The sequence below is a fragment of the Dryobates pubescens genome, chromosome 15, assembly GCF_014839835.1.
Source record: "Dryobates pubescens isolate bDryPub1 chromosome 15, bDryPub1.pri, whole genome shotgun sequence".
Lineage (NCBI taxonomy): Eukaryota > Metazoa > Chordata > Aves > Piciformes > Picidae > Dryobates > Dryobates pubescens.
In genome coordinates this window covers 10,559,659-10,573,889 of record NC_071626.1, presented here as the reverse complement: position 1 = coordinate 10,573,889, position 14,231 = coordinate 10,559,659, and the positions used below count along the sequence as shown (strand labels likewise).

The window sequence follows — 14,231 nt, the reverse complement described above, 5'->3', positions numbered from 1 at the left end:
GTTTAAAGTGTGATGGTTACTTGCTCATGCTCTGTCTGGAAGTCAGTTACATGTGAAATTCCTCAGCATCCATGCTGACACCAGCTTAAAACAAAAGTAACCTGTGAGAAACAGTGAACTACAAAACAAGATGTCATAAAATGACAAAACTACTTTAACTCTCTGCCCATAATATCTACAAATCCAGGAACATACTGGCTACTACTCAGTTAAATATTTAGGTTTTAACCAAAGATTAAATTATGCCCCATCCAAAAATTGTAAGAAAACAGATACAGAAAAATAACAGAAAGAGTAACTAACTTTACTTAATTGCCAGTCCTTCTACAGTGCAAGGCTTCTTAATAGTTAATAGGCTTTGCTCCCTGGTTTGCATTTAATTCACAGCAAGAGCTTTAAGTCACTTCAAATACCACGAAGCAGCAAGTTTCAAGATTTGTATTGAGCTCTCTCTAAAAACAAAATATTCTACACACAGAGGAATTTAAAGCAGCATGCCATTATCAATTGTGGACATAATTAAAATAGTCATTACAACAAGGCAGTATAATATTCTTTGAAAAGCAAAAAGGTGAGGCCTACATTTGCTCAGCTTTTAAAACTCAAACAAAATCAGTACTATTCTACCTGCCAGATCATTAGTTTTCAAGTGTGCAGCCAGCACCTCTTATATTTCCAATTTAACACAAATCCCATAAGTGTTTTATTCTAGAATAAGCTCATGGAGTTGCTGCCCATTAAGGCAGAATTTTAAATAACCAGATAAATTTGCATAAGCAAATATTTGTACCTGGCAGGTAACTAATTCAGAAATGTATGTGATACACACTAAAAATCTTTGCATGCTCTTACTTGCAATTTAACTTGGAATCCAATTTTATTTTGAAACAAAGCACAAATTCATCAGCCAGTGTTACATGAAAGAAGCTTGACATTTTAAACAATGCCTTTTAAAAATTATCAGACTGCAAACTACTGTTTGAACAGGTTTTTAAAGGCTGAAACACCTCTTCTCATGCTAAGATAAGTACAAAGGCTGATCAGCTTTTTTCACTCCAGCCAAAATAACACACCTGCTGCCAAACAAAATATCCTCCATCTCCCCTTCCCATCTCCCCACCCCCACTAAAATAAAAAACAAAAAACAAGGCAAGATATGAAGTAACAAAAAGTAGGAGACCCAGCATCTCTCAACCCTCTCAACCTCACCAAAATGCTGATGTCCTTTAAGGCCAGAAAAACATTCAGGAGAAAGACGTCATTATAAGTGCTAGTTAAATTGATGTAACTGAAGGTACCTATAATACTTGAGGATCAGCATTTAAGAAAGAAGAGAACAGAAAGATACCCCAACTACAGCAACCTACCACCACCCAGAGAGATATGGGTTCAAACTGATTTTCATAAAGGCATTTTATATAGGTACTAACTGATTTTTCTGTATTCAGCCTTCTAGCACAACAAGCACAGAGGCATTGATTTCAACTAGCAATCTTCACACAAAGGCAATTTAAAAAGCCTCATTTCTGTAGGTTTTGGCAATATAGGCATTTAAATAACTACATCAGGAGCTCATAAAACATTTCAATTCTTTACTGCTACATCTACACCTCACAGAGCAGCATCCCACCGCTGTCTGACATTTCACAAACTACATACCACTGCATGTTCCTTTGTCCACTGAGCATCAGCTCTCTGAACAAGAGAAAGCCTATGGTTGAGTGACCATGACCTAAAAGAGCTCACTAGGCAAAGAACCATGCCAGACACATTTTCCTGACTTGTACTGTAGGCCCTCCATGTTTAGACTATCAGGAAGTGTCTAGTTAGGCAATTTTTGGGACAGAAATTAGTCAAGTGTTGCATGTCATCAATATATATCAGGTCTCAGGTACTATAAAAACAAGAACTGTGTATAGAATGTGCAGAAGGGATGCCTTTTTAAATACTTCTAGATCACAGCATGGGCAAATCTGAAACAGAAGTTCAAAAATAAGAGTAAACTGAAATAACCAGGGCCAGGAATCACCTCCTACTCAGAAGTGAGAGGTAAGGAAGGCCCTTTCTTGGTACCTTGGGAATTATTTCCTATTCAAGCCAAGCCAAATTTACTTTAACTAAAATTAATGATGACTGATTCACATTTGTCTGTTTTGAAACAAATCATTCAACACCCCATCCCTCACCCTCAGGCATTATTCTCCACCTACCTTCAAAACTCCCAGCAAACAGATAAATCCATGTAACAGCTGGCACAAAAAGAGCAGTCAGAGAGGCAGCCAGGAATTTCCGTCGCCCTCTGCAGATTCCCAGCATTCTCTCAGGAGTGCAGATTCCCAACCCAGTGCTGTTCCTATGTTGGAAGCAAGTAGTCCACAGCCTCCCACATATTACTCCCTGAAAAGGAAAGGAAAAAATAAAACTAACATCTTATCTCTCTACAGAAATTTAGACTATGCCAGTGCTATTAAAGAGCTAAATGAACAAGGGTAAAAACAGGGTTACTGTAATTGCAAAGCAGTACCCATTTCAAAATTATCCACAATTACTTAATAATAAAGCAAGTTTTGACAGTCACACTAAAACAGTAAGTCAATAAAGCACATCATATCACCTAAATACACACAAAGTCACTCTTTTACTCTACAGAAACCCTGGGTTCTTGGATATCTATGTGCACTGGTGCCCCTGGCCAGATAAGAGAAAACCTCCTCTATTTGTTCACTAGCTCCCAAAGAGCAGAAGGCACACCAGTGAAACAGTGAGCTGGTCACAGATGGTCGTGAACTCAAAAGAACAAATTGGAAAATGAAAGGCAAAGTCTGGGGGCAGAGGGATGTTATTAAAATTATCCATTTTGCTAATCAAAAAGCAATGCTGATGAACTGCTATATAAAAGGGAAGAAGAGAATGAGCAAAAATGGGGATACATCAGGAGCTTTAGCCTATATGTGATGAGAAAAGAATGAGATTCTAAAGAGTATCACTGTCTTTATGAAAAAAAATTTGTCTGATCTTAACTTTTTAAAAAATAATTGTTCTACATTTCGGAGAGGTTAAGATGCTAAAACAACCTAATGGGTTTTATTCACAGGAAAACGAATATAGCTACACTAACGCAGGCACACAGGTCATAAAAATAATGTTTCACATAATTACATAATCTTTTTTTATGGAGAGAAACCTAGTGTTAGACTAGGGAAGTTAGAGAAAGAAAGATACTAAGTCCATGCAAATCTAGTTCAGATTTTATGTGAAAGAACCTATGTTTTCTATTTTAAAAAGAACTGGTCTACACAAATGACAAGGGAAATACAGACTGTGACAGTACAAGGTGTTTAATAACAGTGCCCTTTGGCTTGTGCTTAAACTGGCACTAAGCTGAAATAAGCAATTAAGCCATTTCTAGACTGACATATTAATAATGGCTACTCTGTGTCATGAAAATATATCTGAGCTTTACAACTCCAAGTATATTGCAATAAAAGTCCATTCTGAAATCAAATTAAAGACAAAGTGTGAATTATGGACCAGAGAAATGGGTTCAGACAAAGAACTATGTTGCTGGAGGTACCTGGCTGCAGTAATCAAACAAACTTATGGATAATTCCTCGAACATTCAATGGAGCCCACTTTACTGTGCTACAGTTTAAAAGCCATGATAGTACTCTGACCTTGGAACTGATAAATCAGACTATAATTTGTCCAGAGTCAGAACAAAAAGCATTCCATTGTGGCAGTTTTTCAACGCAATGAATGCTTCACCACAGAGATTTTGCAAGGATAAATTTTCCTGGCGTCAGTGTTGTACACTTGCTACATAGAACCATAGAATGGTTTGGGTTGGAAGGGACCTCCAAAGGTCAGCTAGTCCCACCCCCCACAGTGAGCAGCTTGCCCAGCACCCTGTCAAGCCTGACCTTAAATATCTCCAAGGATGGGTCCTCAGAAACCTCCCTAGGCAAACTGTTCTAGTGTTCCACTACCCTCATGCTAAAGAACTCGTTCCCAACATCCCATCTAAATCTACGCTTCTCTAGTTTGAAGCCATTGCCCCTCGTCCTACCAGTACAGGCCTTTTTAAACAGTTCCTCTCCAGTCTTCTTCTGAGCCCCCTTCAGGTACTGGAAGGCTGCTATTAGGTCTTCCTGGAGTCTTCTCTTCTCCTGGTTGAACCCCAGCTCCCTCAGCCAGTCCTCACAGGAGCAGTGTTCCAGCCCCCGATCATTTCTCTGGCCCTCCTCTGCATACAATTTCTTGGGATAATGATAACCAGGTTCTGAAGGTTGGAGTTATGGTCCTGATAGTGCATTCATAATCTCTAGAGATGCATATTTAAGAAATAATTTTCCTATATATTCTTTTAAATATTCATACTAGTTAGGTTTTTGAACAGGTTGAGGTGAAGGATGAAATTCAGCTTTTTCTGTGGTGCCATGAATCTAAAGTAGCCTCACGAATTAAGAAAGTATAAGGAGCAACCCTGAACTCCCAATTCAGCCACAAAGAAAGACTAGGAGTATGGAAAATTGTCCTCATTCAGACAAAACAGCCACATCGTTCTGCACATTCATGCACATCTTTAACTAACTAGGACGACATTTAGGAAAAACCCTAGACAGACAAGTCATCTTGTGGTGGATCACCCTAGGAAATCACAGAATAAAGGTTAGAAGAGACCTCAAAGATCATCAAGTCCAATCTGTCACCACAGACCTCATTACTAAACCATGGCACCAAGTGCCACGTCCAATCCCCTCTTGAACACCTCCTCCAGGGATGGTGCTCCCTGGGCAGCACATTCCAATGTCCAATTACTCTATGAAGAGCTTCTTCCTAACATCCAGCCTAAACCTCCCCTGGCACAGCTTGAGACTGTGTCCTCTTGTTCTGGTGCTGGTTGCCTGGGAGAAGAGACCAGCCCCCTCCTGGCTACAACCTCCCTTCAGGTAGTTGTAGACAGCAATAAGGTCTCCCCTGAGCCTCCTCTTCTCTAGGCTAAACAATCCCAGCTCCCTCAGCCTCTCCTTGTAGGGTTTGTGCTCAAGGCCTCTCACCAGCCTCGCTGCCCAATGTTAATTTCTTTTAATGGTGCTTTAAAAGATAAAAGAGTCATAAGCTATTTTAAAGGAAGTTTCTACCATCTCCTCACCTCCCCAAAGTTATCAATAGCTTCCCTTGAGTTTCAAATATTCACTTGCACCATATAAAACTCACCACAACTGCTGATTTTTTTATCTCCACCTAGACAATGCATTCCATGCAAACCCTACACAAGCAACTGTATAAAAGGTCCATGAATGATAATGAAGATGTTTAGCTTAAAGGCAAAGTTTTGAACTCAATCATATATTTATCATTTGGTTTACCTGTAAAGCCTTTTACCTAACATATCATCCTCAAATAAACTGGAAGAAGATACTGTAGTTCTTTTACTTAGTTTTCTTTGCAAGCTCAACAGATGCCAGACCGATGTCATCATGAAGAAAATGACAACACTTGTTGGAGCAAGGGCTGAACATAGAACAGGGTAGCACTGCACACAAGTCTGCCATATGGACTTGCCATTGCAATTCAGATTTCTACAGCATCTACTGCCCCTCAAGCCATACTCCTACTGAATCAGAATGTCACCTGTTTAAAAGGGCTTACAAAGCAGTTTCATGGTACAGGCTAAAAATGAAGCTACTTCAGATGAGACACTGCTACCCGTATCTTCTCAGTAATAACAAGCACTATAAAATGGTTCACTCTATTTACACAAAACCATGCACTGTGTTTCTCCTGATAGCATTCAGTCTTAACAGCTGTGCTAACTAAGCATCCATAATCAGAAACAGATAGCATGAAATATGTTAGAAAGAAAAAGAGAAAACAAGGATGAGGAAACAACTGCCCAAATCAAGCACAGGATTCTCTGACCACTGGGCTCCTCTTCATCTGTTGCCCAGTGTTAGTATTTTCAGACTCCTCTAACTGAGCCACAAACATCTGCAACTTCAACCATCTCTAGAGGATTTATCTCAAAGCAAGGGAGATGGAAATTAGCCCCAGAACAAAAGGAAATGATTGGGAAAATCTGAAATATGGTCTCAGCTTCACTCCTCCAGACACAATTAGATTTTCTGCTTGTAGTGCAGACACAGAAAAGGTGCATGCACTTCAGAGTATTCTCTGGCTTGGTCTTCAATTCTAAATGTATTGAATGTGCTTCTGAAGTACCATGTAATTGTACTGCAGAAATATGATTAAATAACTAATATCCACAAAAGTTAGCTGTGGGTACACCATGCTTGTATGTCTTCCTGTCAGGAATTCAGATGCTCTATACCACTACAATAGATCCAGCTCAAAATCTATAAAACCTACTGCACTTGTACAGATCAACAGACATTAAACCAGCAACCTCAGGCCAGCTCATTGTTGATTACTGCTAATGGTGCTATAAAAGGACACTATCTTGGACATTGTCTGTGTGTAGGGTTACAGTAGGAATTAAAATATTTGGGTTTCTCTTTACAAAGACTTACTCATGACCTTCTCTCCACATGGCAACCATGAACAGAACTATATTTGTTACCTTCATATACAGTCAAATGCTTCCATCAACTGTACTGCCTCTTAGCAGAGCGGTTTTGTTTTGAACCAAGAATTATCTCCTCAGCTAAGTGTAAAACCACTCTCAACCAGTGAGAGCAGCACATATATTAAAGCATGTAACACTACACTAATCACATTGGTGTTCCACTCCTATGATTTCTTTTTGTAATTAAGGCATGACAGCTCGACTACGTTGGACATTCAACAGAAGTTCAGTAGAACAATGGAAGTAATTTCATTAGGAAAACAAAAATAATTCCCAGTTAAATGGATTTAACTGCTCTACTATAAAAAGCTTTTCCAACCGCATCATACATTTCCCTGCATTTGCTACAGTTAATCTTATCCCAGTAATCTTCCATTTGTTTTGAGAGACATTGAAGTTAATATATAGTTAAAGCTGTTTATACTCCAATCTCATGCCTTGGCTTTGCTGTGGGTTGTTTTTTTTTTTTTTTTTTTAATTACTGTTACCTAATTCTTTCTGCTTTTCTACACTTGCAGTCAGAGAGTCAATGAGCAATTTCTACTGTAAAGCTTTTCCCTTGGCTCCGTGTCAATGTAGCATCCATCCCTTACGAGAGATTTCTCACAGTTTTTTGCCAGAATCAAAATATAAATAACCTAAAGAGGGAAAAAAAAAGCAGTATCTTAGCCAGTATTTTTGTGTTTTCCTTTAAAATGTTGCTAATGTGGGGTTATAATGAGTCTACTCCTTGATAGACAGCTTTTTAACTTGCAGCTCTGTGGGCTTCCAGTTACAGAAGTTCGTTGTCATGTGACAGATGTTTATGAGAGAAGAGTTTGGTATCATGAAGGCAGGGTGTGGAATAAACCCAACATTACAAAATTAAAGATGAAAGAACTGGGTAGTAAGTCTTTGTTTAAATAAACATCCCTTTGTTAATACATTCCACTTCTCAAGTTCTTAGAAGGAAAATGCCATCTCTGTCTCATCAACCTCTTCACCTTCTCCCACATGGAAGAACATGCCACAGAAATGTGTTCAGAAAGGCTGTGGCATCTCCTCCTCTGGAGACATTCAAAACCTGCCTGGATGCATCCCTGTCTGACCCTGCTCTGGCAGGGTGGTTGGACCAGATGATCTCTTGAGGTCCTTTCCAACCCCTAATATTCTGTGAAACAAAGCTAAGGCTCCCTTTGCTCACAAACACTGGATCTTTTTGCCACTGGAGCTCTTCCTCCCCAAATTAGACTGCTTAATCCTCTGGTATTGTGACTTTAAAGAAGGATTTCAAGTAAACTCAGACTCAGCATTCACCTCAGAAGTCCTGTGAAGTGACTTTAAAGGAAAAGATTACAGTAAGGTTTCCAAATGCTATCAAATCCACTCTTTCTCAACTAGTTACAAGAAAATAGTCCTATCTATAAGAGATAAAATAGCCAGTAAGTTGACAGCACAAATGAATTCTGCCTTGGAACGGTGCTAACTGTTTTGAGGGCAAACAGGATTGACACCTCCTTTTTTTATCTTCACTCACGATGTGCTTTGGGCTCAAAGAAAATTCTATTAGTGTCCTGTTAATCAAAGTTTTCTTGGAAGTTTCCAGCTGCAAGAAACACCACCACGGGAACACAGATCTAACATGACAGTAGAGAAGTCACAGAGAGAAGCAAGTAACTAATACACATTCATATTTTCCCTTTGTGATTTCCATGTATTCCTTTGTATGCATGTACATGTATATGTATATATATCTTTATATGCATTTTTAATGGCATTTGTTTTTCCTTTGAACTCTAGAATGCTCAAAAGAAGGAAAGCCTACAACTTTAAAAATTATCAAGGAATAACACAACTTAAGATCATCAGGATAGGAATCTTTTGCTATGGCTCAAGTAAAATGTCACTGTTAATGTGAGAGGAAAAAAGAAACATCTATTGGTTGAGAAGAGATGGCAGCAACAACACAGTCATGACAGAAAGATCAATCTTGACTGTTACTCAGATTTCATTTGCAGCTCAAAAATGATACCTATTTTCAAAGCAGTCACTGACCTGTTTTTTCAATGAGTTCTCCAAACTCTGTTTTACTCTCTACCCCTCACCTACATAAGGATATAGCACCTGTATTTCCTGACTCCCCAAATCATCCCAGGACTTGACACAGTTCAAAGTGAAAGTCTGACATGGCAAAAAAATAGAAGTTACTACATGTATGTGTACTAAGTATATCTTAGAATTTGGGATCCCAAAGTCATTGAATTATAAACATGCTAGAGACCACAGCCAACCAGCAGTAGTAACTGAGATACAGCTTGAATAACAAAGCAATTCTGTTCCAGAATCAGTTTGCACTCAGACCACAGTGTTCCTACGTATACGAATTTCAGGCTTATAAAAAGGACAAAGCTCCTCCTCATTCCAAATCCAGACCTTTCCAACTGAAACAATGGCAGGAAGAAAACCAAACAGTAACATGACACCTTCTCTTGGCTGGAAGAAAACACCAGTACATTGCTGCATCATTGCTTTCTCTGACTCTATACCAGAGCATCTTTCTCCTTAAAGGCAACAAAGCTGGGGAGGGGTTTGGAGCACAAGCCCTATGAAGAGAGGTTGAGGGAGCTGGGGTTGCTTAGCCTGGAGAAGAGGAGGCTCAGGGCAGACCTTATTGCTGTCTACAACTACTTGAATGGAGGTTGTAGTCAGGTGGGGGTTGGTCTCTTCTCCCAAGCAACCAGCACCAGAACAAGAGGACACAGTCTCAGGCTGTGCCAGGGGAGATTTAGGCTGGATGTTAGGAAGAAATTCTTCATAGAGAGCGTTACTGGCCATCAGAATGGGCTTCCCAGGGAGGTGGTGGAGGCACTATCACGCTAGGTATTTAGGAAGAGACTTGATGGGGTGCTTGGTGCCATGGTTTAGTTGATTAGATAGTGTTGGATGATAGGTTGGACTCAATCTCAAAGGTCTTTTCCAACCTGGATAATTCTATTCTTCACAACCAAATACTGAAGTCATTGGTTTGTCCAGTCATTAACGCCTTTTCTTAGGTATTGTATGCGTGCAACCACATACAAAACAAAACGGTCCTTAAATCAGAAGTAGGGCACTACATGCAACACACACAAAACCTCTCAGCAATTTTGATGCTAACACTTAGCTTCTCTGCACAGTTCTCAGATGGTTATTCAAAAGCAGTGTTTACCTTCACTAGATTCCTCTATGTACAATGTTGCTTGATCAAGGAAATGGATTAAAAATTCAGAAGAAAGTTTCACCCAGGAGAAAACTATTGCTTGAAGTGTTCCTCCCTGACAAAAGAACCAATGTCCCTCTATGTAGCACAGTCCTATTATGAAAAAAAAATATGCACCAACAAAAGGAGCCCTTTGTTTTACTACACAGATCTCAACCTACAGGTTAGTTTTACATGGGGATTTCTAACACCATTAGAGCAGCTACTTACTTATCACATACAAACAGTATTTTGCATTGTACTTGCAAACCTCTTTTTATTAAATACCCATATTAAATTTAAAAAGTAAAAATAGCAATGAGCTGAAGTGCCTCTCTGGATGAGTGGTTTTTTCACAAGTTGATGGGAAAGGAGCTTCCCTCCCATGCTCCTTCTTTTTACCTGGCATAGAAGCAAAGTTCTTGCAGAATAATTTGGTATTAGACACTTTTTAAGTACAGAGGACAGCTGTGCACTTAGGTTATTTCACATAGGACTCTTCCTGAACACTGGGAGAAGGCTTAATAAACTGGAATTTACAAATACAGATTTCTCATGGCTTCTTATTTGGTACTACACAGATTAACATGGGTATTAGACGAGAATGACATGCGAGTTTAATGCAAACACAAAAGGAGTGTGAAAGTTGTTATCAAAGCTGAACAAAGCTGTAGAAACTAGCCTCAAGAGAACACACTGGCAAAAGCACTTAATAAAGAATCCAAATTCTCCATGTGTAGAGTTCGCATTTCAAGAGACTCTCAGAACATTTTAGATTGGAAGGGTTCTCTGGAGGTCATCTAGTCCAACACTCTGCACAAAGCAGGTTGAATACTGCTCTTTCAAGCTAATCTGTAATTTGGATGGCTCTCTTCATTTAAAAATTTATCAACTGAGGGAGGGTGGTCTGCCTAGATAAAAAGGGTAGTGGGCTAAGGGTTTCTATGTTATTTCCCTTTCCTGAAATTGTATTGACTTTCACAGAACATTTCATTGTTTCTTTGCATGAGAACTTCGGTCTTTCTAATCTCTTATTGATCTCATTATCATCATCATTGTTCTCTGAAGTTCCTACAATTTTGCAATTAGATGAAGGTGCAGAAATAATAAATATAAAATATTTAGCAAGTCCTTTGTAAAGAAAATGAATATACTGAAAAGAATGACCTTATTCAAATGCAGATAATTAACATTCCCACTTTATATTTGACTATAATTCATGATTTTCAAGGCGGAGGAGAGGTTGCCAGATCTTTTCCTGCAAAAGGCAAGGAGGATAATGATGATGCCAAGGATCATCAAAGAATGTAGAAGACTGTGCAGTAATGAATGGGCCATATAACACAAGAACATGCTTTACACTGGTAGATGTTTCACACAAGGGGACAAAATGAGAGGAAGAATGCCTCTTCGTGTCTCTCCTAACTCTTGCTTCTACATTCAAGTATCTTTTAAAACAACTGACTCTTTCCATGTCATGCTGGAAATAATTGGTACAAATCTAGAGAAGCAAAACTAACCTCTAGTAACTTCAATAGTGGGTCTGAGATGAGGGAAAAGGCTGACAAAGAGTCTTGGAGAAGAATTAGGGTGAATGAGTTCCTCATGCTGTAGTTTGTTGTCAACTAGATGGAAGTACTTCACAGAATTGAGAAAACCAAACAGGAATGACAAGGTCTTGTTATGACTATTCACACCTACCAAGGGAATTCTGAAAGACACCCAAGCTTCTGACAATGAAGATTTATTTCTGCAGCAATTTTCCCTATTAGATCTTAATAATTGTATAAAGATACATTTAAGAGTATTTTAAACTAACACATGTATAGACATATAAGCATACAGATATCATTTCAACTGATACCAAAGCAAAAATAATACATCAGAAGTACATTATAAAGGACAGTCTAACCAACGGAGCTGAAGTTAGAATAACCCTATGTGTACCAGTCCTGTTTCATAAATGCTTCCTTGTTTGTTCCAAATCTACTCTCTGGTATGGTTTTCCATATACATTGTGGCTCTTGGGATTTCCTTTAGGGTGAGTCAGCACTTTCTGACACACAATCAGGGCAAGTTTTGAAGAGACCATTCTCTACAGACAGCATGGATGAGATTGCTCCCTCTGTGCTGTAACAATTCCCCAGCACCGCCTCAGCAGGTTTGCTGCCTTCAGGCACTGCTATCATGCAATGCCTGAAGAAGTACAGCACACACCCTTTGTATTGTGCCACGACTTGGGCAGTTTTTCTGAATCATATAAAGAAATAAAAATAGCAATGTCTTGGCATCTAAACAGATCATGTAACAGAACACAGACACAGCCAGTCTGCTTTACACAGTCCAAGTGCTGTGAATGATGACCACTCTCCACCTCATGGCCTGAAGATCAGAACAAGCTCTCTGGAGGCAATGCCTTAGGCAGTATAAATGTCATTGCCTCAACATCTATTTTGTTATCTACAGATGGTCTAATGTGTTTTTTTTGGTAACATAATCATTATCTTTTATCAGAACCATAGAGGGCATAATATTTAGAACCTGTGGGCCATGTAAACTGAAGGTAACAGCAAATGCAACGATCATAAGCTTAAGGAGATCAATTCAGTTATTCCAGTTCAGAGACGGGGATCATGATACTGACCCCAAGGCCAATGACGTGTTGCAACAGATACAAACAATCATTATAGATGTCTGCACTTTATGCAGAAGAATTTTGTCAGTTGCTCATGAGGAGCTGTCAGTAAGACAGCAGGAAAATACAATGATTGTGAAAACAATTTCAGCATGCTGCTAAAAATGAAATGTTTTAAAACTTTTTCTTTTTTGTTGCTAGGAGATACAAAAATATAGGCCAGAACAATGCAGTTACTTGAAGGGCAACAAGAGTAGTTTGTTGGATATATCAATTATCACCAATATTAAGTGCTATCAAAAATTATTACTGTAGTGATTCACACAGATTGGTTGATCTGATTCTTTGGTCATAAATGTATTTCTGACCTCTTAAACTTAAAACACATCTTGTGAAAGCAGAAAATGAATGTGAGAAGGCTTCTTTCAGCAGCATGCATGAGCTCTAAAGCACACACCATTGTCTGCATTTTGATGGCACCAAGTAAAACCATCTCCATTTGATTCAATTTCTCTAAAATGAGGTAAACACATTTACACCCAAAAGGTTTCACCTTGATCAAATGTTACTTGTTTGTATTTCTAAACTTTCTGTACAGCTTCAGCATTGTGTAAAAAAATTTGTGAATGCATCAGTTTCTACCTTCCATACAGTAGTTAGAAGAATATTTTACTTTTTAAACAGACTTGAACAGATTAAAGAAATCTGCTAATATTGATTGTTACAGCTGACCTTGAAATTGTATTTCATCTCTACAGGTAAAGACTTTTGCAAACTGGTTTTGAAAGAGAGACAGTGCAGCATATTGAAAGTGACAATAAGTACCATTTTAAACAAGAAACTGAAGATTTAGATAATTGGACAGTAGAGATGAAGGCTATAAAAATGTATAGCTGAGAGGAAAAATATGCTAGACAAAATGGTGTTACTGTAAAATGCCCCCTAAACTATGGCAATGTGTCTTATTTCGGCCTAAGTGGCCATTTTAACAACAAGCATTAGCAGTCTCACAACAGCAGATGTCTCAGAATAGAAAAAAAGAGGCCCTACCAGGTAGTAGAGGGGAAGAAGGGGCTGCTCTTCTCATTTGCTTTAAAACACCTCCAGAGTGGAAAGCTTTAGAACTTCCTGTTTCAAATTTTACTTGCAACTATGAAAACTAGGGTTCTCCCCCCACCTTTTTTTTTAATGAAAGCTGAATTCATATTAGAACTTAAAGAACTAAGCTTGACATAAAATGACACTTCCTCATGTCTCCTAAGCAAATCAAAAGGGTTAGCACTGCAAATGTCTACCTGTTAGAAATGACCACTGATGGATTTTTATCACAGCTTCAGTCTGTTACCATGCAGCTCTTGAAATTTCCGAGTCCAAATCAAGAAGATAGAGGTCAGCTGGATCTGCTATCTTGTAGTCTTTCAAACACACATTGTGTGACAACCTGTTTATAAACTTTAACAAGCAGATGCATGGAGTAGTTTGTATCCAATCAAGGTAGAGGCTCTTCAATAGTTTAACCGTTGACAAGACCTTACCATTTTCACATGGAAATAAGAATATATGTTAAGGACTTTTCTGATTAGTATTAGAAACTAGTAGTATGAAGTGAAGTTTATAGGTTGAATCACATCTTTTTAGTGTCTAAAAACACTTCAGAAGCAGCAATGTTGACTGTGCAATACATTTAGAGGTGTTTTTTGTCATCTTCAAAGCTGTATTCAATAATATGATCAAAACGCTGCATGTGGCATCCTTCTAATACTTAAAGTGATGCTGGCAAATAATTAGACAAA

The 14,231-nt window shown here is 38.6% G+C and overlaps 1 protein-coding gene across 1 annotated transcript in view; it reads right to left on the bottom strand.

Moving 5' to 3' along the window:
- Positions 1 to 14,231, bottom strand: part of LARGE1 (LARGE xylosyl- and glucuronyltransferase 1) — a 287,244-nt gene that overhangs the window by 204,684 nt on the left and 68,329 nt on the right. The window contains exon 3 of the mRNA XM_009896150.2: positions 2,211 to 2,397. Coding sequence (XP_009894452.1) covers positions 2,211 to 2,316 — 106 coding nt within the window. The 5' untranslated portion in view covers positions 2,317 to 2,397. The remainder of the gene's footprint in view (positions 1 to 2,210; positions 2,398 to 14,231) is intronic.